We start from the raw sequence: 26,566 nt of genomic DNA, 5'->3' as shown, positions 1-26,566 counted from the left end.
CAAATATACAAATAGCTCTTCCGTTGCTTATGATACGCTTTTCGACTTAAAATAAAGAATAGTGTGGTTGCTGTTGTTGTATTAACAGTGAGAATATTGTGGTAGAATGTAAATACATATTTTAGCACAAATTTGTACAAATAAGTGTTCTTTCTTAAAAGAACGAATTTCCTTCAACTATTTTGATGCATTCCCTTTAATTTAACTAGTGAAAAAACTCCTATGAAATGGCAAAGAAATCTCCCTCTCCCTCACATTCATAATACCTACTTTTCTCCCATAACCGGTTTCCTCTTTTTCGAACATTGTTCAGAATAGGAGGAAAGGGAGAAGTGAAAAAACTCACAAGGAATTTTTATTTAGAAAACGAGGAATGGGAGGAGGGAAAAAACTCGTACGGAATTTTCGTTTAGAATTGGGCTGATTGAGTAAGCAGGTTTTATTTTTAGTAACTTTAGGAGATACCGCACATTAAACACACACTTTTCTTTTATCCCCATGTGCAGAAATCGTCTCAAACTCCATTAAAAAGTCGTTTTGAGCGAAAATTGGAGTAACCAGACTTTACACCGGCATCGACTACATTCAAGTTATATATTTACAGATATATTGTACTCACCATTCGACTATCCATAACAGCCTTAGCCATAAATTTTCCAAGGAATTTGAATTTTGCTTTGGCTTTTGATACTTGCGGCAATTTGGATGACTTGCCCAATGGCATGGGAAAGAGTCCGTGTGGAGTATTTACATATGCCATGGATGTGCTGGTCGTTATTGTCGCCACAGATGATACAATATCGCTAATTTCAGGTGGTGATCTATCACCTCTTTCGCGTGGCAGCTGTTGTGATAGTTGGGACTGATTTTGCTGGGTCTCGTGTTCAATTATCATGTTTAAAGCACTATCATTAGGAGATGAAGTGATACCCACTTGATCCATATTTAATTGGCGCTGCTGATATTGCAGCTGTTGCTGATGATTGTGATGGCTTCGCGTTGACATACCCATACCACCACCACTGCTACTACTGCCGCCGACCACGCTATTATTGCCATGATGAGCGTCTACATTACGATGGCTTCGACTACTTGAACGTGTAACCGTAGTAGCGCTTACAGATGTTGTGATGCTATTACTATGCAAAGGTGTGGTGTTTGTTGCCATTGTGCCAGTAACAAGCTCATCTGGCTGTGTTCTGGTTATTTCAATAACCTCGTCGATGTGTATGCTCGTACTTGACTTCACCACATCAGCTATAGTGGCTGAATTTTGTTTATAACTATCACTTCCGTTCCAGAGTCCCAAATCACAACGCTGTAACTCAGCTGATACTAACGCATAGAACTCTAATGTAGGGCCAAGACCAGTGCCGACCTATTTTACACAATTAAAGCAATCGATCATGTTTCCATCAAGTATTTATTTTTCTATATTTACCTCATTTTCGTATTGAATTTCTAGAAGGGCCTTCGAATGTCCAACGTCTTGAATAATATGTTCTGCTTGCTTCAATATATCCTCGCGCGATATAGCACGTTTTCGTCTATCTAAACGTGGTGCAACGCGTTCCGATGATTCGGCTGCATTTAAGTCAGGAGTCGTATCCAGCAGCCGTTGCAAAGCACGGTCCCGATCAAAGCTTGTTGCGTAAAATAGTAGATGACGCGTTTCAAATGGAAAGAGGAAGGCACATGCCATTCCTATTTGGGGTAGCCATGGTGGTAAATTACCAGTCATTATGACAAGAGGATCTTGTAATTGCCGATTGGCTTTTGCTGTTATTTTAGGGTGAACAAATTCTGATTGTGGAATAATTTGCTGTCGATGTACACATCCATATAGTTGTTCCCAATGCCGATTGAGCGCATTTATAATACGTAGCATACAGAGCGCATCTAACGAAGCATCTTGCACTGTTACAACATCAGGTGGTAATATGTTGGTTAGGAATGATTTAAGCGCCGATCCTGAACGGGGTGCAATACCCTCATGCCATAATTCAGTTTTTTTGCGTAATAATTTAGATAATGATTTACTACCTTTCTTTGCAGATGTAGATGGGATAACGGAGGATAAGCCACATGTAGGTGTATGTAGGCCTGAAGTAGACACAGCTGCAGCTGTTGATGAAGATGCCCCTGAGGCACTGCTATTTTTATTCATATTAATGCTAGCCGTAGAACTGGTCGAAGCATTGACACTTATATTATTTGTATCATCTTCAACTGGTCGGTAGTAGATTGTGTGTTGTTGTACCCAAACACTGGCATTACCCATTGGAGTTTCAGTATCGGTATCCGTTTCCGACTGATCATTAACCAACGCAGAGAATTGCTTAACGGCCTGATAAACAGTCATGTTGTACGGCAATATGTATTCTCCGATTAAGAACTGTAATTTGTGCTTAAACCCGCTTTGTGACATCACAACCGCAGCCACATTATCATCCATGTCCTCCTCAGAGTCATCATCTGAATCACCGCGGATGCCACCATAGCCACGTACAACCAAATAACGTTCGATCGCTTGTACCATAGCAAGTGGATCAATCTTGACGGTACCGCCTTTCCATTGTCGGAGATTAGTGCAGTCCGGGTGACGTTGCAAGTTACACTGTAGGTTAAAAAAAGTTGAAATTTCAGTTTAGGTACATATGTGTCTACATTTCAGGAAATAAAAAAACATGATGACAAAAACTTGTATACAGAATATTATTCAGTATTAATTTGAAATTACCAGGGGGAATTCTGGTTCTGTGTTAAAGCCTAGGAAATGACGGTTTTGAATATTTAGCACATGTATTCTACCTGTCTCTTTCCACCTTTGTCATTACCGAAAAATGGAAAATGGCCAAGGTGGTGCCGCTAAAGCCTGGGAAACCAGCTAACATAGGAGATTCATATCGCCCGATATCTCTCCTATCGTCAGTAGCTAAGACGCTTGAAGCCATTTTACTGCCCCATTTCAAGGCAAATTTGCCACTAGCCTCTCATCAGCATGGCTTTAGAAAACTACAAAGCACCACCACCGCGCTAAATGCCATTAGCACACAGATAAATTGCGATTTAAATCAAAACCCCACCATAGAACAGTACTCGTTGCGCTAGACCTATCAAAAGCTTTTGATACGGTGGCACGTTACTGCAAGACCTGGAAGGGTCTAGGTGGTCGGCAGGCATCGGTGCAATTTCGAAACGAAACATCTAAACCAAGGAGAGTTAAACAAGGGGTGCCGCAGGGTGGTGTCCTATCCCCACTTTTGTTTTACTTCTACATATCAAAGCTACCTTCGCCACCAGAAGGAGTTACTATCGTTTCCTATGCCGATGACTGCCCAATAATGGCCACAGGCCCAGACCCACGGATCGATGAGCTATGACCCAAATTAACGGCTACCTCCCTGATCTCTCCAGTTTCTTCACCACGCGAAACCTGACATTATCACCGACTAAATCATCGGCGACCTTATTTATAACATGGACATCCCAAATTTCGATTTTGAACGTCCACGTCAATGGCACTACGCTATCGACTGTCTTACACCCCAAAATCTTGGGTGTGACGTTCGATCAGGATCTACATTTGGTGAGCATGCAGCCGAAATTGTACCGAAAATCCAGAGTCGAAATAAAATCCTCAAATATCTTGCTGGCAGTACTTAGGGAAAAGATAAAGAAACGCTCATTACCACTTACAAAGCAATTGGCCAGCCGATTGCATGCTACGCGTCCCCGATATGGTCGCCAAGCCTAAAGCTTACCCACTGGAAGAAGCTACAAGCCTGCCAAAATACTGCCCTCAGAACCGCGACGGGTTGTCTCCTTATGTCCCCAGAACACCATCCACATAATGAGGCGAGAATACTCCCAATAAGGGAAAGAAATGAAATGCTAACCAAACAGTTTCTGTTGAATACCCAGAAACCTGGGCATCCCAACAGACATCTGATTGATGAGCCAACTGTGGCATTACCACAATACAAGATATTTGTATTTATGTACATGCCAGAATAAGGCCAGCTTGTAATGAACAAGTAAATGAATTTCACTTTCGACCACGCACGAATGACTCATAGCGACACAGTCATAGCGGCCCCTTAAAGAGGGTAGAGAAGGAGAAAACATTTAGAAACCAGAGGGCAACGGATGGGTAGACATTTTAGAAATGTGTAGCAGGAAGTCTGGGGCAGCCTAAAGGGGTTACCGCCGTAGATAAGTTGGAGGAGTACAACAACTTCTTATCAAAGTTGTAAATATGACACTACGGCATAATTGACATGAAAGAAGTCCAATTTTCACACCGTTTCTGCGACAGATGTCGCAGCGCTGTGAATATCAATTGGCAAGAAACAGAATAGAAGTAGAAATAATGAAGACAAAAAAACAACAGCTGTGATAGCTGAATAGGTATAGCAGCGACGCCTAAACGTTGCCGATGAAGGAGTTTAGCAGTTCCCGAAATGGATCTATACAACGAGCTTTGGCAGTTGTCTTTCTTCTATTCTGATTTAAGAATTTGTTTATTTAAGCAAAAATTTATCATAACAATAATAATGATAATGCCTTGAGCTCGATTCGAACCCGCGTGATCTGTTGAGGATCTATAAACGTGAAATCAACAGTTTAAAGAGGGTTTCATAGACAAATTTCCGTTCAAAATTTGTACAAAGAAATGCTACGTGTTACTTCTCGTTTGGCACGACGATATTTCAATCTTCCTCACGCAGCTCAATGAGTTCAAGGAGTTCCAAGACTATTGTGGTGTTAAGCCACGCAAGGTAATTGAAAACTAAGTATCTGGGCACAAGAAATATTTTAACTGGAAGACAGAAATACTTCTTGAAGGCAAAAAGCTTATAAATAGACAACGAATGCGATTAAAAAATTTAATTTTTGTATTCACCTTTTGAAGCAAATGCAAAAGAGATTTGATTTTGGAAGAAATATTTTGTGTAAAATTATCCTCGTAGGTGCTAGCATAACCTTATTAACCCCAGAGGCCTGGTATCAAAACTCACAATTACTGAATCTAGGCTATGATATAAAGTTTAAACGTTAAGAGAAAAAGTAAGCATCTATAAAAATAGCACTAACAAAATTGCTTAGTTTAATTCGTGTTTTGAGTTTTGCACATAGTTCTACAACACCAGAACGCGAATTTTTGAACCGTTCCTTACTAAATCCTAACTGCGCTATACATTTTATTTCATTGCAATCAACAACATAATGCTTGAACTAAGAGCTTTGTGAGCAAACCTAGGTTCACAACGTTAGGTGAACGACATAGACTTATCCTAGAAATTGGCAAATATAATACCATGAAGTACATTTTATTTTTATTTGTTCAGCTTGAATTAAAGCAAAGTCTTTACTATGTCTAGTAAAATTTTATATAGAAAACCATGGAAACATCCTAAAGTTTTATATTTTACAACGAATACGACACTCGTGTATACTTCTTTGCTCCGACTGCCTTGGGAAGCGCCTGTCTTCTACGCCAGTTTGACTGTAGGTACTGAGGGAGTAATTTAATAATCTATACTTTTCTTTCGAATAACTCATTATTTTGTAAATTCTTTATTTAAATAAAACAATTTAAAAAAAATTTAAGTTTAACGGTTTTATTGAAAACAATACTTACATGAAGTAATATCAATACTAAAAGCTAGAAAATAATTAGGTAGGTCCTAGGTACTAGTCATCACACTCCTCATCAATCTAAGGCGTTGATCAAATAATTAAATAAAAGCGTTGGGCGCATGAAATTTCTAAAAATGTGAGGCGTATTATAACCTTGTTAAGGTTCAGTTGGTCTTACTTACGACTATCAATAGAAATTTTACGCGTTCAACACTTTTATTTAATTGTCTGATCAACGCCCTAGATTGATGAGGAGTGTGATGACTAGTACCTACGACCTACCTAATTATTTTCTACCTTTTAGTATTATTATTACTTCATGTAAGTATTGTTTTCAATAAAACCGTTTAACTTAAACATTTTTTTAAATTATTTTATTTTCAAGTTTTAAGTCTTTATTTTATTGCCTATTATTTCCCATTCTATTTAGTTCATTACTGACTCATTATTACAATGACTCTCCTGAACTTTGTTACCATCTAAGTCCTCAACACATAATCCTTCCAAAGACTTTACTCGACTCTGTGCCACGTATGCTTGCCCTCCTCCAACTCCAAAATATTTTGATGTCACTCTACCGTACTGTATGTAATATTTGTTCCAAATATGAGCCAAATTGGACATCATAGGTCGCTTTCTATTCATGTATGTATTATGTGTTCCAAATATGGACCAAATCGGACCACAAATACGATTTTTGTGAATATCTCGATCCTTGCGCCACCTAGCGGCGATTTTTTCATATGTCGCTTTCTATTCTTGTATGAATTATGTGTTCCAAATATGAGCCAAATCGGACCACAAATACGATTTTTGTTAATGTCCGATCCTTACGCCACCTAGCGGCGTTTTTTTCATAGGTCGCTTTCTATTCTTGTATGTATTATGTGTTCCAAATATGAGCCAAATCGGACCACAAATACCACCTATCGGCGATATTTTCTTCTTATTACTATATTCCAAGTTTCAAGCTTGTAGCTTATCGGGAAGTTACTTAAATTTTAATTACAAAATTCGTTCACTACGGCCGGCTGTCCAGCCGCGCCGCCTGTCAAGTCAAGTAAATAAAACCATTTAATAAAGCTATGAAACTTACCTTTAATTGGTGCGTATTAAAGAATTTAAGGGCACTTGTGTTAGAACGCCCGCCAGGTCCAGAAGGAAAATCATGTACCTTTACAGGAAATTGCTCAAGTTGGGTAACGCAACCATTCAACTTTGCAACGAACGCGTTAAAAGCCACCGGATCAATAATTGGCATTTGCCCTACTTTGTTTAAGGGCTCTAATGGTAAACCAGAAAACACATGCAAAAATGAACGCAGCCGCCTATCTCGTTCCACAACGCCATCTTCACAGGTCATAAAATTCAGCATAGCTTTAATCAGACCTGAATGGTTCACTTCAAATGGTGATATATCGCTTTCCAGTAAAATCGTTTTCAATTCAAGCAAAGCATCCAAGCAGTCTTGGAAATTCCCATTTAACTTAAATATAATAGTGGTTAAACGATTTAAAACATCAGTACCACCACTTATGCCACTTGTTGAACTATTACTGAAACACAAGCTGTCATCTCCTTTGCCACCTTTTTGCTCAGAATAGCGTTTTACAAATGAAATAGCCTGTTCACGTACCCATTGGCGTGCCTTTTCACGATTGCCTGCGGCAATGATATTAGCATTAGATATACTCTTATTAATGCTATTTGTAGTACTATTGGCACTATTGCTTGAAGTATGTGCTGAATTAACGGTACTACCACTTGGATTACTTCCGCTGTTGGCAATATTTGATCCCACATCTTTGGTGAATGAATTATGATGAGATCCTTGGCGACCCCAACGTGCAGGGTTCAACGAGGCGAGGAATGAAGTTTTTGTCGAACTGCCTCCACTACTGCTGGTGCCAGCGCTACTTCCAGCGCCGCCGCCACAAAATCGTGATTTACTGCCACTGGTATTAGGGGTGTTACGGCCGGTGCTACTGCCAAGACCTACATATTAAAAAAGGAGGGTAAATATTGATGGCATTAAATTAGTATACACACATATGTAAGTACGTGATCGTTAATACTCACTTGTGGCGCGACTAAGCAAGTCATGCATTGATGATGTGGACGCGCAACCGCCATCTTCTTGCCGAGACTTCGAGCGACTACTTGATTGTGATTTGCGTTTCGGTGGGACTTTGCGTTTCAACATGTCGGACATTTTATGCTGCAAAGCTGAAGCGGATGATGATGAAGATGTGGAAGTGCCAGTGTTTGTGGCTGCTACACCGCTATTGCCACTACTGATATGATAAACTGGATCACGAACTGCTGAAGAGGACGCGAAAACCACTTGGGGCAAGTGTTGCTGAGGTGGTGGATGTGCCATAATAGTTGGAGTATTACCGCTAGTGGATGCCCCTGATGACGATGGCAGTAATTCGACATGATGCGTAGATTGTGGTTGGAAGTGGGGAGGTGGATGTTGGAAGTGGCCATGGATATATTGGCGTGGATCTCCTGGTGGCAATGGAGGTGTGGTTGAACTAGTGGCGTAAACAAAGAAGTTTGGTGTATGTGCCAATTGTGTATGCGTAGGTGGCCCAGCAGCTGGTGGTGCAGAGCTACTGTAGTGATAGTGTAATTCGGTAGGTGGTCCCGTGGTACCAAGTACCGCTACTGGTGGCGTAATGCCGGCACTTGAATTACTATTCGGTGCAAGAGAACCAGAAGTTTGTTGTCTTGCCTGCACACTGCCTGCGGGCAATTGTGGCATCAGTAATTGGCCCGAGCTAGAAGGTAAAGCCAGTGTTGCTCTTTGACTGCTAGTAGTTGCACTTACATTTGGATTGATACCACCCATTGCATGTGAAAAATTCTTAACAGTATATTGGTGTCCTTGGTTTGGTCCAGGTTTTGATGAACTGGGTGTAGAGCTACCTGCTGTTGTTGAACCACCAGCCGCTGTCGCATGATCCATGAAGAAAGGATTTACTTGAAGGCCCGACGCTGATGGTGGTGCACTCAGTGAGCCTCCAGATCCTGGTATAGGTTTTGGTGAAGGATTGACACAAATCGGATTGCTGGGATCGGTGAGCTGTGTAATCTGATATATAACACCTTCGCGGCGGAAATGGGTACCAAATACGTTTGGTAGTTTTTGCATTAAAATTTCTGCCATTTGCAAAGCCCCAACTACAATGCGCAAATCATTGCTGCCCATCATACCAGCTATGTGGCTGGAAACTAGTTGATTCTTAAGCACGTCTCTCAACAGCTCAGGTGTGGCATAGTAAACCATCCGCAAGAGCGCACGTAAACATTTGTAACGCACATTTGGTCCAGCGGATGAACAGTAAACTTCGTAAAGTACATTAAATAGATTCTTTATAAACTCTGCAGCTAATCCTCGTTCCTCTTTAAGGCAAGCTATTCGCGCATCAACTGATGCTCGACGTCGTTGCTGAGCACTATTTGCTGCAGACGTATTTGGAGCAGTGTTCTGGGTGATAGAATGTGCCGAGGTAATCACAGCTGTATTTGCTACTGTACTTGTTAAAGCTGTAATAGCTGTAGCCACTGCTGATGCTGATAAATCCTGACCAGCAGATGCTGATGATGTTGCAGTAGTAGGTGGTGGTGGCGGTACATAATTTGGATTTATTTTACGTTGAACCGGGCGTGTGTTACCAGTGTCTTCATTTATCTGTTGCATTGAATGAAAGTCAACGGTGTATGTGCGACCTAATGTGCTTAAGCTGAATTCGTCTTCAGAATTTGAGTGTGCCGCTTCAATCATTCGCGAATCAATGGGGGAATAATTATGCCAAGTTCCACGATCGTCCCGCCATTGCCATTGTACTTGGTCCTGTGTATTCAGCGTGGGACGATCCAATAATGCGTCAACAGTAAATATGCCATCAGTGGGAAGTCGTGGCATCAATTCGCCAATCAGACAAGTTATTTCGTACAATTCGGATGGCGAACGTGTTGTAAGTTCCACATGGGATGTATTTGATATATTGGATTCTGCATTGCCGGTAAGTAAATACAGAAGGGTAGACGCGATATCGTTCTTTAGCAATGAAATGGCTAAGTCAGGGCAGTTACCGCACATCAGACTTAGCATACGTACGACAGATGTAAAGGTACCTGAATTTAATATGTTTGGCGTAACAACCAACAATTGTTGACAGTTTTTTAGTAGTTCCTTGCTAGCAATCTCTTGTAAACGTTTAGGATCGTGCTGGAAGCTTTCTACCAAACGGCAAAATGCCGAGCACACACTCTCTACGCATTTCTTATCCTGCTGTGACAATAAACGAGCTAAAAGTGGTAAGCTTTCAGCGACGAAATGAAACTCTTCTGTATGCAAATTTAAGCAGCAGTTTGCTGTTATTGAAAGTGCGGCACGCTGTGCGTTTATGGAAAAGAAATCAAGAAATGTTAGACATGCCGAAACGCCATTGGCTTGGAGGATCGCTTTATTATGACGACGCGATAATATTTCGAGTGCAGTTAAGCTTTGCTCCGCAACATCCATACACTGTATAGCCTGCAGTTTTTCGAGGAACACCGGAACCGCTTCTACAACAGTACCAGAAGAACGTGGTAAAGCTTCTAACATATAAGCAAGAGCACGGCATGCATTATTCATGATATCGAAATTATTATCCATACGTAACAGCGTTATTAGTGCCGGAACTACTTGTTTGATAGGGAAGCCGGCTAATGTATCCTCATTTCCCATCACCAACATTTGGCACATTTCAATGGCAGCCTGAAGTTGTTGACTTTCATCGTGTGATTGCAAGCCCTGAAGTAGTTGTTGTGCCTTAGACGAGCTGCTATTTCCAATGGTACGATGCAGAATATGTGTCATTCGTGGTCCTAAGGCGCCAAACAGATGCGGTGGTAAACCACGTGCTTCCAATAGGGCCTGCAAACGCCCCACTTCGCTATCATCGCTTTCCGAGTCGGCATGCGAGGTGGCGGCGGTGCTTGCGCCCGCTCCGGTGTTTGTGGCCGTCGCACTTGCGGAAGCGGTGCCCCCACCGGCACCTCGACCTAAGCTAACGCTATTTCCGAGACTTGTGCTGGCTGCGCTCACGGCGGTGGAGATGTTAAGGTTAGCTGCAAAAACATAAACAAACAAAATTTTAAAATTAACCGAAATTCAAAAAGATCAGTTTAGATGTTACAATAATTGTACACAACAGCAGTATCCTTTTTGAAACGGATATTTTAAAAGGTATGGGGTATTCTCCACAAAATTTACACTCTATGACGCAAATTTTATCAAGACTTTTTTCGGTACTTTTTCGAAAATTAATCGAAACGGTTTTTTTGTCTGTTTTTTCGACGGTGTGATTTACGAATTATGGATTTTTTGCTATAGTAGTCACAGTTATGAGCACGATTAACTCGAGAACCATGCGTCCTAGAAAAATTTTGTCTGAACATAAAGCCTTTCCACTCTACTTCTTAATAGTATTTAAAAAAATCAAAAATGTTTGTACCAAAAGAACGATTAATTTTCCAGACAAATATTTTCCCCCAATTCGGACGCTTTTGATTTTTTAGAAATATTGCAGAAAAAGTAATAATTTTTTAAAGATGGGTTTGAAAGTGGTCCAGGACCTACAGATAAATGAAGAAACAGCGCGTGAACCTTGCGCTCCTTCCTCCGTATTGCGCTCCCGTGCTTGTAAATTTTTAAGTTTGTTCTTCGAAACCCTTAAAATTAAGATTTTCTTATCGCACGACCGATGTTTCTTTTCGATTAATTACAGACTAAATATCTCTAGACCACAATTTTTTTGTTTTTTGCTTTTTGGTCGATTTTCTACCGTTCAATAATCACCTTTGGTTTACCGTCTAAAAATCGATAAAAAAGGATTAGTGTAGAATATTCCTTAGAAAAGGATTTTTTTGATGTCAGATCTTCAATTAAAAAATTTGTTTATAACAAGTAAGGAAGGCTAAGCTCGGGTGTAACCGAACATTACATACTCAGCTGAGGGCTTTTGAGACAAAATTGTTTTTTCTTGGATACATACAAATGGTAATACTAAAAAGTGGAGCAACTTGCCTTTGCTATCTTTCTTCAGCTATCAATTCGTTTAATTTGAATATTTTTTTTTAATATGAAAATTTGGTTAAATTTGAACGCATTTCTTAATCATTTTTTTTTTAATCACCCCTGAAATATTTTCGAAGTGCTCTTAATTATGAGTCCGTTAAGAGTCCGAAATTGTAGACCAAGGGTGACGTTTTTTGGAACGATTTTCTTTCATCCTTTGTCAAATAAGGGAAAATCACCATGTAGGAAAATTAACCTAGGGTAACCCTGGAATGTGTTTGTCTAGCATGTGTATCAAATGAAAGGCATTAAAGAGTATTTTAAAAGGGAGTAGGCCTTAGTTCTATAGATGGACGCCTTTTCGAGATATCGCCATAAAGGTGGACCAGGGGTGACTCTATAATGTGTTTGTACGATATGGGTATCAAATGAAAAAAAAGGGAGTGGCCCTTAGTTGTATATGTTAAGGCGTTTTCGAGGTATCGATCAAAATGTGGACCAGGATGACCCAGAACATCATCTGTCGGGTACCGATAATTTATTTATATATGTAATATCACGAACAGTATTCCTGCCATGATTCCAAGGGCTTTGGATTTCGCCCTGCAGAACTCTTTCATTTTCTTCTACTTAATATGGTAGGTGTCATACCCATTTTACAAAGTTTTTGCTAAAGTTATATTTTGCGTCAAAAAACCAATCCAATCACCATGTTTCATCCCTTTTTTCGTATTTAGTAAAGAATTATGGCATTTAAATTTTCGAAATTTTCGATATCGAAAAAGTGAGCGTGGTCAAAGTCCGATTTCGCCCATTTTTAATACCAAGATAAAATGAGTTCAGATAAGTACGTGAACTAAGTTTAGTAAAGATATATCGATTTTTGCTCAAGTTATCGTATTAACGGCCGAGCGGAAGGACAGACGGTCGACTGTGTATAAAAACTGGGCGTGGTTTCAACCGATTTCGCCCATTTTCACAGAAAACTGTTATCGTCATAAAAGCTATGCCCTTACAAAATTTCACCAGGGTTGGCAAATTTCTGTTCGACTTATTGCACTAAAAGTATTCTAGACAAATTAAATGAAAAAGGGCTGAGGCACGCCCATTTTTATTATTTTTTTTTTTTTAATTTTTGTATTTTGTTGCATTATATCATTACTGGAGTTGAATGTTGACATAATTTATTATATACTGTAAAGATACTCAATTTTTTGTTAAAATTTTTTTTTAAAAAGTGGGCGTGTTCGTCATCCAATTTTGCTAGTTTTTATTTAGAACACATATAATAATAGGAGTAACGTTCCTGCCAAATTTCATCATGATATCTTCAACGACTACCAAATTACAGCTTGCAAAACTTTTAAATTACCTCCTTTTAAAAGTGGGCGGTGCCACGCCCATTGTCAAAAATTTTACTAATAATCTATTCTGTGTCATAGGGTCAACTCACATACCAAGTTTCATCGCTTTATCCGTCTTTGGTAATGAATTATCGCTCTTTTCGGTTTTTTGAAATTATATCGAAAAAGTGGGCGTGGTTATAGTCCGATTTCGTTAATTTTAAATAGCGATCTGAGATGAGCGTCCAGGAACCTACATACCAAATTTCATTAAGATACCTCAAAATTTACTCAAGTTATCGTGTTCACGGACGGACGGACGGACATGGCTAAATGAATTTCTTTTTTCGCCCAGATTATTTTGATATATAGAAGTCTATATCTATGTATCTCGATCGGTTTATGCCGTTACGGGGTGCTGTTATGCGAACAAAATTAATTAATATATTCTGTAAGTTCTGCTCAGCTGAGTATAAAAATGCTAATTTTCAATCTCCTTCCCTGGGCCCAGACCATGAAGAGAACACACTTTCTAAACGTATTAGCCGCATTGCGATCAGGCGCTCACTAAAAGTATTTAGTTTCTTTTCGGCGCAGTTCGGTACATTCGGTTTGCAAATGATTCACCAAATTTCGACATCATCGTTAGAAATTTTAGATTAGGCTAATACAAATTTGCCAATTATTTCACTTATTCTTAGAAACACAAGCGATTATGAAATATGCCAAGGATTTCTGGAATCAAGATTCAGCGAACCCGTACCAGGAGCCCAAAAATTACATTACGTAAAGCAGTCAAAAGATCTACAAGTAAATAAGAAAATGTATCCATCCTATAAACTTGATTGAGATTGTATTTCACAGAAAAAAGAAAAGGAAAAAGAAGAACTGACAATAATACAAACATGTATTTATTAAGCATTGGTTAATGACGATATCAGCATAATCTCAATCGGGCGTTAAACGTAGGAAGATCGAGATGCACGCGTAGTGCTCTTCATTTGTCTGTAGGTTAGGTGAGGACCTGCATGACTTAAGAGTCCGCAGTGTTACCAGAAATTTGTTTAACGACCAAACTGAAAACCTTATCAAAAACTAGGAACTATGTTAGAAATAATTACATCCTCTTTGCAAATACTAGAAGCTGTCTAGAACCTATGCCACTTGCTGCTTCTAGATCTGACAGCTGTATCACTCCTATTAGCTCAAGTCTTAGCCCGGCAAACACAGGGCTGGAGCACAAAACGTGCTCGATCGTTTCCTCCTCCAACCCGCACTTCCTACATCTGCTATCCTTGGCCAAACCTAACAGTGATCTGGCAGATTGTAAGATCTGTTTATTTACGGATCAGCACAGAATACAAAAAGTTATCATTTTTCTGCAATATGTCGTTAGCTTAATGTGAAAATGTGCTAGGTCACTTTTTTTGAAAAATTGTATTTTAATGCGGTTTTAAAACTGAATTCAAAATACATCGATCACAAAAAAAAAAATATTTTAATTTTTAATTTTTACGTGCTGTTTGCAATGATGCGTAAATGTGCTAAGTCGTCAACTGTTCAAAAAAAATGTGCTAAGTCAAGCAGTCAATAATATCAATCTGAATTACTAGTCATTTCTTTGTGCGCGCATTTTATTTACTTATTTAATTCATTCAGTCTAAAAGTACATGCTTTGTTGTGATAAAGACACTTCCCGAAGGCTTTGGGCCGATGTTGATGATCCTTTGCCGCATATAGATCCGGTACGTTCCGGTAACAAAGCACTATTAAGGTACTAGTCCGACCATCCCGGGAACGATTCATATGACCACATTAAACCTTCTAGCTCATCCCGTCCTCCCCACCCCCTAGTTCCATGAGGAACTTGGGGTCGCCAGAGCCTCGGCTGTTAATGAAACAGGATTCGCCACGGTTAGGTGAGTTGACAATTGGGTTGGAGAAGCTATATATTGTGCTGGCAACCCCTTGAAATTGGATTTACCCAATTGAGACATGCCTTTGGTGTATGATAAATGCTTTGCGCTGACTATAATCTACTTCAATTCTTACATGTCGATAACTACATGCTTTCTTACAGACTAGTTAAAAATAGAAAACAATTCAAGCTTAAACTTATATGATAAGCTGTTATTAAAATTACGAACACTACTGAATCGATTTGCTAGATGTATAGTCCTAGTTATAGGTTCATTCATAGCATAATTCGTTTTATTAGTTATTTAGAAAAAAAAATAATCTATTATGCCAAAGATCACGCATTAGAATATATGGAATGAACAAATTAGATAAATCAGAGCAATTCGTGCTAACGTTTATTACATTATAGGCAAGCATGAGTGAGATTTAAGTTGTTCTGTCATGCAAAGCCAGAAGACAAGCAATTTGCACCTGCTGGTATATGATGGGAGGCCGTATGGACAGTGAAGCATACGTAAAGCAATTTTTGTAAAAAAATTTTGAACTCTCTCAATTTTATAGGAGTTATATTCATAGAAAGGATTCCATATTATTGAGCAATATTCAAGACGACTTCTGACCAAGGACATATAAAGTGCCTTCAACGTCATAGGCTCCTTAAAGTCACTGGTGTTACGTCTACTGAACTCAACCATTGCATCAAATTTTAAAACAACGAAGTCAATGGTACTAGAAAGAGAGAGTTTGGAGATAAAAATTACACTCAAGTCTTTACTCTCTTGACAACGATTAAGAGATTTATTATTTAGTTTGTAGATAAAGTATATGGCAGTTGTCTTTTTGGAATAAGACACAACACAGCATTTGTTTGAATTTATATACATATAAATTATTGTCTGCGCACCATCCGGCAAAAGATCAGAACCGTTAGAAATAGTTTAACAAATAAATACTATTTTTTGTGAAATATATAGGTTTAGTGTTTTATTTCGATCATTAAAGGTGAGGAGTGATGGGTAAAAATTGCGTAAAAAGTGCTAAGTCAGGAGAAAAAATTTGTTATGAGTGCGGAAATTGTGCCAAGTCATAAAATAGCTGCTGGATTGATAAAAGTCATGTTTATTTATCTTTTTCAAAGCTTCTACACTCAAAAGGATTGCAATTAAGGTATCCTCATTCACAGTTTTGAAAAAAAGAAGGTTATTTCAAAAGTTATACATTTTTTTTCGTCTCCTGTAAAATTCGTAAAAGTTGACTTAGCACATTTTCACATTAAGCTAACGATGTAAGAAATATAAATTTCCTAAAAAATCAAAAGGATTCAAATTGAGGCAAAAAATTGTTTTCTCGAAAATACAATTTTTTTTTCTGAAGGTATATTATTAGGCTTTTCCGATCTAAGTTTTTTTAAAGTGCGAAATAAAATTACATTATTCCACTTTTCTAACCCAACAATTCGCTAATAACTTTTTAGCATCATCAAGGGTATTTGCTTATTGGTTAAATCTATTACAAACAATAAAATACAAAAAAATTTTAAATTACATACAAAATATATTGAATTTACTAAATCCGTATAAAAAATCAACTCAAAACAGACAAAAATACTTACGAAACCAACTTACAATATTGCACTCTGCCGAGGTTTTTTTTTCCTCTTTTGAAATTATTTTAAACATAAAACACTTTTGAAAAACGAAAATATTGAACATTTATGGACAGTCAATGAATACCATCTTAACGCTATTGTAATCTCGTCAATACTAAAAGCTATTTTCCTAAACACGTAATGTAAGCAGATGCTGTATTGTCTGTATCTTCTTTCTTCTTAATCGTATTTTCTCTTCTTTCCATGATCCTCAGGCTTTCTAAAGTGTATCTTGTTGTTTCTTTCCTTTCTCTGTCAATAATCTTCGCATTAGTAAAGTCAGCTGAGTGTCCACTTGATATTATGTTTCCTTATATCCGCTTCATGTTCGCCCAGTCTAACACCTAAAGGACGCTTTGTTGTGCCAATATATATTTTGCCGCATTCGTCGTTTGGTTTTCCTTTGCAAGCAATTTCGTAAATGACGTTGTTTTGTTGGTAGAGATCTACAGGACAGTTTGTTCTTGTAAATATCGTTGACAAAGTGCAGTTTGACTTATAGGCAAGGGTTGTGTTTGTTGTCTTTATTATGCTGTGATCAATATTTTCGGTAAGTTTGGGTACGTATGTCGCTGTCAAACTTTTTCGCTGTTTTCGTTTCTAAATGTGTTCTTTTGTTAGGTTGGTTGCTGGATTTCATGATTTACATATAAATTTTATGTCTATATCAAATCGTTGCTTATCGTTGCGTAAATATGTGGACGATCTCTTTGCTACAATTAAACGTAACGACGCGAACATTATTCTAGATATTCTGAACAAATATCACAAAAAACTGCAATTTACAATGGAAATGGAAGCCAACTTCAAAATACCTTTTCTTGATGTCTGCACCCATAGGCAGAATCATCTTTTTCTTGACTGGTATTCAAAACCTACCTCTTCTGTACGCGGCAAAATATATACTGGCACAACGAAGCGTCCATTAGGTGTTAGACTGGGCGAACATGAAACGGATATAAGGAAACAAAAGAACAGTACACCGTTATCACAACACATAATATCAAGTGGACACTCAGCTGACTTTACTAATGCGAATATTATTGACAGAGAAAGGAAAGAAACAACAAGATACACCTTAGATAGCCTGAGGATCATGGAAAGAAGAGAAAAGACGATTAACAAGAAAGAAGATACAGACAATATAGCATCTGCTTACATTACGTGTTTAGGAAAATAGCTTTTAGTATTGACGAGATTACCATAGCGTTAAGAAGGTATTGATTGGCTGTCCATAAATGTTCAATTTTCAAGTGTTTTATGTTAACAAAAAAAAAAAATTGTTTTAAATAATTTCAAAGGAGGAAAAAAACCTCGGCAGAGTGCAATATTGTAAGTCGGTTTTGTATGTATTTTTATCTGTTTTTAGTAGATTTTTTATACGGATTTAGTAAGTTAAATATATTTTGTATGTAATTTAAATTTTTTTTTTGTATTTTGTTGTTTGTAATAGATTTAACCAATAAACAAATAAATACCCTTGATGATGCTAAAAAGTTATTAGCGAAACGTTGGATTAGAAAAGTGGAATAATGTAATTTTATTTCGCACTTTAAAAAAACTTAGACCGGAAAAGCCTAATAATATACCTTCAGATTTAACAAAAACTGGTCGGAAATACATATTTTTTTTTTTTTTTTTTGTAAAACATTTTTTGAATTTATTCCATAAATTTCATATTCAGACAAATTTTTTCCAGAACGCATGGTTCTAGAGTTAATTGTGCTGAGAATTATATCTAATACGGTAGAATCTAACGAAATCAAAATTTTCGGAAAATCGCAGTCCAAAAAAAATTTGTCAAGGCGAAAAAAAACACGTGTCGATTAGGCCGTTCGTTATATATACTTTTCTTTCCAAATATTAAGTTTGCCGGGTGGAATAAAATAAATAATGGTCTAAAAATAAGCTGTGCAAAATTTCAGCCAAATTGGATCACTCTTAGAACTTTGGCAGTTGAAAATTTTTAAAACCATATGCATTCAGCGTGCAACAGTTTCTATAAAATACTTAATAAACGTTGATGTGTTAATCATTTATTATGTGAATAAATATAGTTCAAAAAACTAAAAAACACCCTTTTAAATAATATCGAACTAAGAAATTAAAAATAAGTTTAAAACAATAATGAATGAAAAATACTAGTAATATTGTGAAAAAATCGTCGGGCGGTCGATATACGAAAAATATGGCACAAAGCGCCCACGCCGTCTTGAATGTTCAAATCGCTACCAGAAATCAGTTTATTGCGATGACCTGGAAATATAAGTGCTATATGCAAGTAAATGAGTTTTATTTTATTCATATTCAAAGATAAGTTTTAAATAAGAAACAAAATTAGCTACCACAAATATATTGGCAAAACAGATAAAAGTTATATATATATATTCGAAAATCTCAAATAACGTTTCGCAAAAAAACAAGCTACCTATTTTGTTCAGGATTCGGAAAAACTCCTCATTGACAAATTCAATATTTATCTTTTTCATTAAATTTAATAAATCTGGACGCCTTTCACTTAGCTAGGGGATTTAGAATATGCAGACGATGTCTGTCTGCTAAGCCACAGAAGTACTGACCGTCAACACAATTTAGAAGCTGTCAACACACATGCAATGGAGGCCGGACTAAGCATCAATACAGCGAAAACCAAAGTCGCCGCATCTTATGATATCTAGTATTTCATCAAGGCCATTGACGCTTACGGTTGACGAAAATGAAATCGAAGGTGTCGAAGGTGTCGAAGGTGTAGAGTCCGTTGTTTATCTTGGTAGTATTGTCTCAAATAAGAGCGGTGCAGATGAGGACGTTCAGTCTCGCATAAACAAAACAAGAATGGTTTTTGGGCAACTGGCAAACGTGTGGAGGTCCAGCCAAATATGTTTAAAAACGAAGCTTCGACTGTTTAATTCGAATGTTAAATCAGTACTGTTTTATGCTTGCGAGACGTGGAAAAGCTCAACTTCAATTCAGAAACGTCTACAAGTTTTTATTAATAAATGTCTGCGCCGAATCCTGAAAATTCGATGGCCGGAAAGAATTTCAAATGACGACTTATAGTCTAGAACAAATCAACCTAAGGCTACCACAGAAATAACCAAGCGTAAATGGTCGTGGATTGGTCACACTCTCAGAAGACCTCCAGTAAATATAGCCAGACAAGCATTGCGATGGAATCCACAAGGAAGCCGACGACCTGGTGCACCTGCGAAAACTTGGCGCAGAACTGTGGATAAAGAACTCGAAGACGCAGGATATACGTGGAATGACATCACAAGAACTGCACCTAACAGAATAAGATTTAAGTCGGTGGTCGAGGCCCTATGCTCCAATAGGAGTTGAGGAGGATGATGATGATATGATGAAGATCAAGTCTATTAGTTTTTGTTTATAAGGCTCAGTAGAAGTTCCATTCTAGGTTTTCTGACTGAAAGTTTGGCATCCGCCAATTTGTACATAATCGTTCGGCTTATTCAGTTGTTTTCAGCTCTTTAGAAGATAAAAATGGGTTAGCTTTGTAATGGCGAATTAAATTCCTTTCATCGCAAGCAGAGATTTTTCGATTTTTACTTCATGTTTTTAGTTTTTTTTCGCTATGAAGGGAAGTGCCCACTACCCTTTTGAAACAGTTCACCATACCTGCTATAATACTCATTGTCTTTTTTCCTTAGACTTATTAACTAAATTTTTCTCCTTTTTGTGCAGTGCTTAATTCGGCTTGTTTGATTATATTTTATTTATCAATAACCTGTATTATTATTTTAATTTACTTAACATGCATAAAATACGTTATAAGAAGCTTCAAAAAAATTGTTTACCAATTATAGTACAAAAATATTAACAAAAATTTGTTGTCTCTATTTATTTTTCCAAACTCAATCTGGAATCATTCAGTTTTTCGCAAATAAGACAAACTTGCGGAATACAATTAATTGCAAAAGAACAACCTTTAACTGTTATTTTTATAGGGTGCACCATGCCAAGAAACACATTGAAGCACTGCTGATATAATGGATTTGATATTTGTCCCTATTGTTTTTCCCAACGCTGTATACGTAATACTTCTATATTACTACTACAGGCTGCCGATAGACGGCTGCTCAAATGTTGTTTTTTTTCGATAAGGGAATGTAATGTTATCGGGTCCTAGAGCTTCAACATTATGATTAATAGGCGTTTAACTGCTTACTCTGGATGGATATTGTAGCAACACTAATGGGTATTGCCATCTCTAAGCCGATGCTAAACAGTGACTTGTATGCACATCAATAATTCAATCATTATGTCTACACACATGTCCATACGAGCAGCGGAGAAGCAACGCACAAACACATGCATATATCTTATCTAAGGTGCTCGCAAGAGAGGGCAATAATTTGTGCAAGTATTATGAGAAGCAATAAACATAGCTGTGGCTGGTGATTTTGTAGCTGATAACTAACTAGTAAGTTTTGGAATGGAAAAGCCTAGAAGTATGCAACGAGGAAATCAGACCCCTGCAAAAATTGTTGGATTACGTGTTCCATTTTCTTCTTGTTGGAGTACTCTAACAATACTCCTTTGCAATGCGTTTGCGGACCACCATCAGCCGATCATTGCTCGTTTTTTTAACGACCGTGATCACAACACTATGACGATCGAACAGAGTTGCCAAAAGTAAAATATTGCATACAAATAACTGATAATAAAATTTTACTTTGGCAACTCTGATAAAATGCAACAGCGCACTGGTTTTATGTATACATACTATAGTATAGAGAAATATTAGTTTCTTTATTCACGCAAATGCTAAATAACATAAGAATATTCGTAGTATAAAATATAAAAGTTGTATTCATCTTCATTTACTTTCATTTTAAATTAAATTCACTCCGATAATTCTTTCCGACAACACAATTCCTCTTTAGTACTTTGGCATATGATCCTCTGTGGGTGCTCCATGGAGTACTACAGTGAAAGTACTTTGGAATGTACTCTCACGTATGTACTCTATGGAATACTCACAAACAAAGCGAGAGTGGGATCATCTACTCCTCTCCTAGGACATCGCAATGTTAATTGGAGCACATTTTTTGTATGAATACAGATTAGATTTGGACAGGTCCTATACTCCCAAAGGAGTATTCCTTACATTATTTATAGAGTACTCACGTTTTTTGAAGGGACAGTAGAAAAGGCGACAGTAGCGGCGCGAGAGTTTAATTTCATTGAAGCTATCAAGCAGTTTTGATTAAGACGCTATCTGGCGAGCAATAGCAGTATTATTTATTGTGAAGTACTTTAATAAAGGCCATTTTTCCATTATTCAATATTGGAGTTATTTATTCAACAGTTTAGTGATTCGAACCTTAGTAGATTTAAAATAAGCGAAATTACATGTAAATTCGTTACAATATGCTGATTTTTCGTTCTTTACTAATCATGTCATGGCCAAGAGCTGGTAAAGAGCCAAATTATGCTCGGATGAGCGAATGTCTCCATGTTGGAATTGAAGTATGCTCTGCCCAATCCAAAAGAAAGGCGATCCCACAAACCGCGCGAATCACCGCGGAATCAGCCTGCTTCATATCGCTTATAAGGTTCTATCTAGCGTACTGTGCGAAAGACTGAAGACCATAGTTAATAAACTGATTAGACCTTATCAATGCGGTTTCAACCTGGTAAATCTACTATCGACCTTCACGATGTACCACATCCTAGAAGACTTGCGAAAAAAATTTGGCTTCATGCTGCTGTCTGAACTTAAGTTCTCTGCAAAGTTAATAAGGCTCTACCAAATGACGTTGAGCAATACAACCAGCTCCTTTCGTGTGCATTCTTAACATGATTCTGGAGAATATAATTCGCTGGATTAGATAAAGGGGCAAAAAGGTGGGTCCTGCGGTAAAAGAGGACAATACAAAGTACTTGCTCTCATCCAAGAAAAAATAGGTTCATTTTCGACTTGGTAGCCACGTCACTGTTGACGGCTATAAATTCAAGACTGTAAAGGATTTCGTCTTTTTGGGACCCATCATTAACATCAAAAACGATGTCAGCTTAGAAATCAAACGCCAACAAGTGCTAATTTGGACTGAGTGGGCAATTGAAAAGTAAAGTCTTCTCTCGAGTCGCTCATTATACCTGTCCTGATATATGGTTATGAATCATGGACGGTGTCAACAGAAGACATGGCTCTTGTCCGTGATGTCAACGGCAAGAATCTAAGGCAGTATGACTCCCTGTATTAGCGGCCGCCTTGGTGTGGTGGTAGCGTGCTCCGCCTATCACTCCTAAGATTCTGGGCAAAGCAACATAAAAAAATTTAGAAAAAAGATTTTTTCAGTTAGAAGAAATTTTTTTTTTTGATTTGGCAACCACTCCGAATTTATGTATGTCACCAAAATCTGATCGGTGAAAACTCATTTGCCTTGCAGATGCCGTTCGGAGTCGGCGAAAAACATGTAATTCCCGTGTGGGAATTACTTCTGGCTTTGGAAAATACTTTTCCAGAAGGCGTTGAAGTGGCAGGTACCGCAAGAAATCGAGTTTCGACAGATTTGGAAATATTTTGTCATGATCTTGTCACCAATTTTTCTGGCACTGAGATTGTGGTTTACTTGTTCTTAGAACACGTAGCACTGCAAGTTCGTATCCATGGCCGTGAGATCACTGTTTTCATATTCATACATGTGGGAGTGACTGACGGACCAAGGGCAACGAGAAGCGGACTTAATTATATTAACGTAACTAAATGCAACCTAGCCAGCTGACAAATATAAAAACGTAAGACATACGAAGTTTGAAAAGAAGACCGACTGCGTTTGTAAAGCGGCAGTTACCCACGAACGTACGTAGAAAAAACGTGTCAGCTGACACGACTTAACTTATGAGTGTGCAATGTAAACGAAAACTCACCGACGTTCAACGCACGTACGTACGTAGCCCAGATCGTAGAAATAAAAACAATTTTGATTTTTTCCGTTAGAACGTGTCAGCTGAACGCTCTCTCACAAGACAGATTTGCATATTAAATATTTTGTGTACCATGTTTGGTCCAAATGCAGTTATTATACAAAAAGGCCTAATGATTGTTTAAAAATTTGTTGAAATGTTTTAAAATTATTATATAAAATTGGAGGTTACAAATAAATTAACTAGAACTTATTCAGTATTTGTTTCTGCCATTTGCACCATGAAAAATTGTAATTCCAGAAGTTGATGTTTGCATAAGCATGAATGCAAATTGGTCAATGGCAACAGTGCTTTGCTGTAAACAATACACACACAAATATGTTATGTAGATGTACACAGACGCACACATTGATTCCTGCGGGCTTGAGGGTTCGGTCAAACGTGTTTCGTACGACAAACGTCCGTACGTACGGCACACGTCGGTGGGTAACTGCCGCTTAAGTCAGTGTCCAATTTGCATCAACCATTAACAGACCACACATATCAAACATCGTTACTTTTATATCCAACATTTGATTTGACTAAAATAAAATACAATTGTCATTAAACATTGTAAATCGACTTTATCATTCCAACAAGTAAATAAAGTCCTACATTTGGGGGTTTAATCGAGATAAGCCGTAAGAAGAAACAGTGAGCAAACTTCTACACAAGTAAAGGTGAGGTGACGAAGGGCAAATTGCGTCCGCAATTAAATTCGAGCACAGTGGAGAAAATTGCACACTTCCGTTTGCTGCGCCAACAACAATACGTAATTGTGATCAAAGGTGCCACGAATTTATCACCAGAATTTCTAATGTCATTGGATACATACATATGTACATGAAAAATATACGTAAGTTCACATGTGTCATATAAACGGAGTATTGCAAGTGTAGTTATAAGCAGAAAGAAACCTACTCCGACGCCAATATATCAGCGACGTCAGCAGAACTTACCGACGTCGAAAAAGAACGCAGCTCCAGTTTGGTAACGACGAGTACATACTTAAGTATAACAGATCAGCTCCGTATCAACGTCATCAAACAAGTTGTTACGAACATAGAGAAATCGAATACTTTAGTTGCGAAACGAGCGCATATCGACTGGTTACTGACTTAACCACGTAATGGCAAAAACTTAAGTTTACAGGAGAACCAATAAACTGTTTTTTATTAGAGATATCAGTTTTTTCGAAATTCTAAGGATAACCAAATTTTAAATAGAGGACGTTCTGTTACATAAGAAAAAATATACACAAATAGTGTGGAGCGGGAGTGATTGGTGCCGTATGTCGTATCGCTGTAGTCGTATTCCTAACGTAATCAGCTGTTTATCGTTACGACGGTAAACCAAAAACCAATTGGTTGGCTACGATACGGTTACGACCTTAGCGGCACCAATAATCGATTACATTGATTCCCATAAAGTTGGTCGAATCAGCTGTTATAAGGTTACCGATACGGTTACCGATAAAGCACCAATGTCTGCAGCTTTAGTATTTTAAGTAATTTATAAAATAATTAAAAAATTTTTTTTAAGTTAAACGGTTTTATTGAAAACAATACTTACATGAAGTTATAATAATACGAAAAGCTAAAAAATAATTAGGTAGGTCCTAGGTACTAGTCATCACACTCCTTATCAATATATGGCGTTGATCAGACAATTAAATAAAAGCGTTGAGTAGAAATATGACGCGTCCAACGCTTTTATTTAATTGTCTGATCAACGCCATAGATTGATAAGGAGTGTGATGACTAGTACCTAGGACCTACCTAATTATTTTCTAGCTTTTCGTATTATTATTACTTCATCTAAGTATTGTTTTCAATAAAACCGTTTAATTTAAAAAAATTTGCTTAATTATTTTATTTTCAAGTTTTTAGTCTTTATTTAATTGCCTATTATTTCTCATTCTATTTTGTTACAACCTAAGTCCTCAATACATAATCCTTCCAAAGACTTTACTCGACTCTGCGCCACGTATGCTTGTCCCTCCTCCAACTCCAAAATATTTTGATGTCACTTCTACCGGACTGTATGCAAATATGAGCAAAATCGGGCATCATAGGTCGCTTTCTATTCATGTATCTATGTATTATGTGTTCCAAATATGGGCAAAATCGGACCACAATTATGATTTTTGTGAATATCTCGATCCTTCCGCCACCTAGCGGTGATTGTTTTTGATAGGTCGCTTTCAATTCTTGTATGTATTAAGTGTTCCAAATATGAGCCAAATCGGGCCACAAATACGATTTTTGCGAATATCTCGATCCATGCCCCACCTAGCGGCGATTTTCTTTCACAGGTCGATTTCTATTCTTGTATGTATTAAGTGTTCCAAATATGAGCCAAATCGGTCCACAAATACGATTTTTGCGAATATCTCGATCCATGCGCCACCTAGCGGCGAATTTTTTCTTATTATTGCATTGTCATCGGGTTCTGAACTATATTCCAAGTTTCATGCTTGTAGCTTATCGGGAAGTTACTTAAATTTCAATTACAAGATTCGTTCACAACGGCCGTGCAGCCGTGCATGCGGCCATGCGGCCTGTCAACTCAAGCTAAATAAAACCGTTTAATAAGTACTTACGAGGTTGCTGTTCTTACGAAAAGAAAATATATGTTGTATATGGGTGGTTGTTTTTATTTTATGTATGTAATGTAAGTAGTTTGTTTAAAGATTCTCAAATTGGTTTAATCTTAAAGCGAAAATAAGATTTTTTCATGTGAAATGACAATTTAAAATAAACAAGCAGTATTCATTACTGAAAAATACATAGTACATTAATACATGTGATTATAAGTTAAATTTTTTATGGAATTTAATTTTATATATCTTCGTGGCTAAAATTATCATAAAAAGCATGATAGTCAGTGGGAATAAACGCTTTAAAACTCTGCAAATCTCGAAATTTTCTTAAAGGTAATTTTAAAGGCTGTATATAAAGGCCTTTGACTTCGGGTAATGCCTTTTCAGTTTCTAATCGGTGTGGT

At 37.6% G+C, this 26,566-nt stretch overlaps 1 protein-coding gene across 5 annotated transcripts in view; it reads right to left on the bottom strand.

Moving 5' to 3' along the window:
• ctrip (E3 ubiquitin-protein ligase ctrip) overlaps nt 1-26,566 on the bottom strand; it is a 244,851-nt gene that overhangs the window by 37,919 nt on the left and 180,366 nt on the right. For all 5 annotated transcript variants that reach the window (XM_067759758.1, XM_067759756.1, XM_067759757.1 and 2 more), the window contains 4 exons: nt 7,723-10,767; nt 6,740-7,638; nt 1,442-2,617; nt 620-1,378 (listed from right to left, as the gene is read on the bottom strand). In XM_067759758.1, coding sequence (XP_067615859.1) covers nt 620-1,378; nt 1,442-2,617; nt 6,740-7,638; nt 7,723-10,767 — 5,879 coding nt within the window. The remainder of the gene's footprint in view (nt 1-619; nt 1,379-1,441; nt 2,618-6,739; nt 7,639-7,722; nt 10,768-26,566) is intronic.

The sequence above is a fragment of the Eurosta solidaginis genome, chromosome 1 (assembly GCF_040869045.1).
Source record: "Eurosta solidaginis isolate ZX-2024a chromosome 1, ASM4086904v1, whole genome shotgun sequence".
NCBI classification, from domain to species: domain Eukaryota; kingdom Metazoa; phylum Arthropoda; class Insecta; order Diptera; family Tephritidae; genus Eurosta; species Eurosta solidaginis.
Note: the sequence above shows the minus strand (reverse complement) of the source record. Positions and strands in the feature narration are given on the sequence as shown.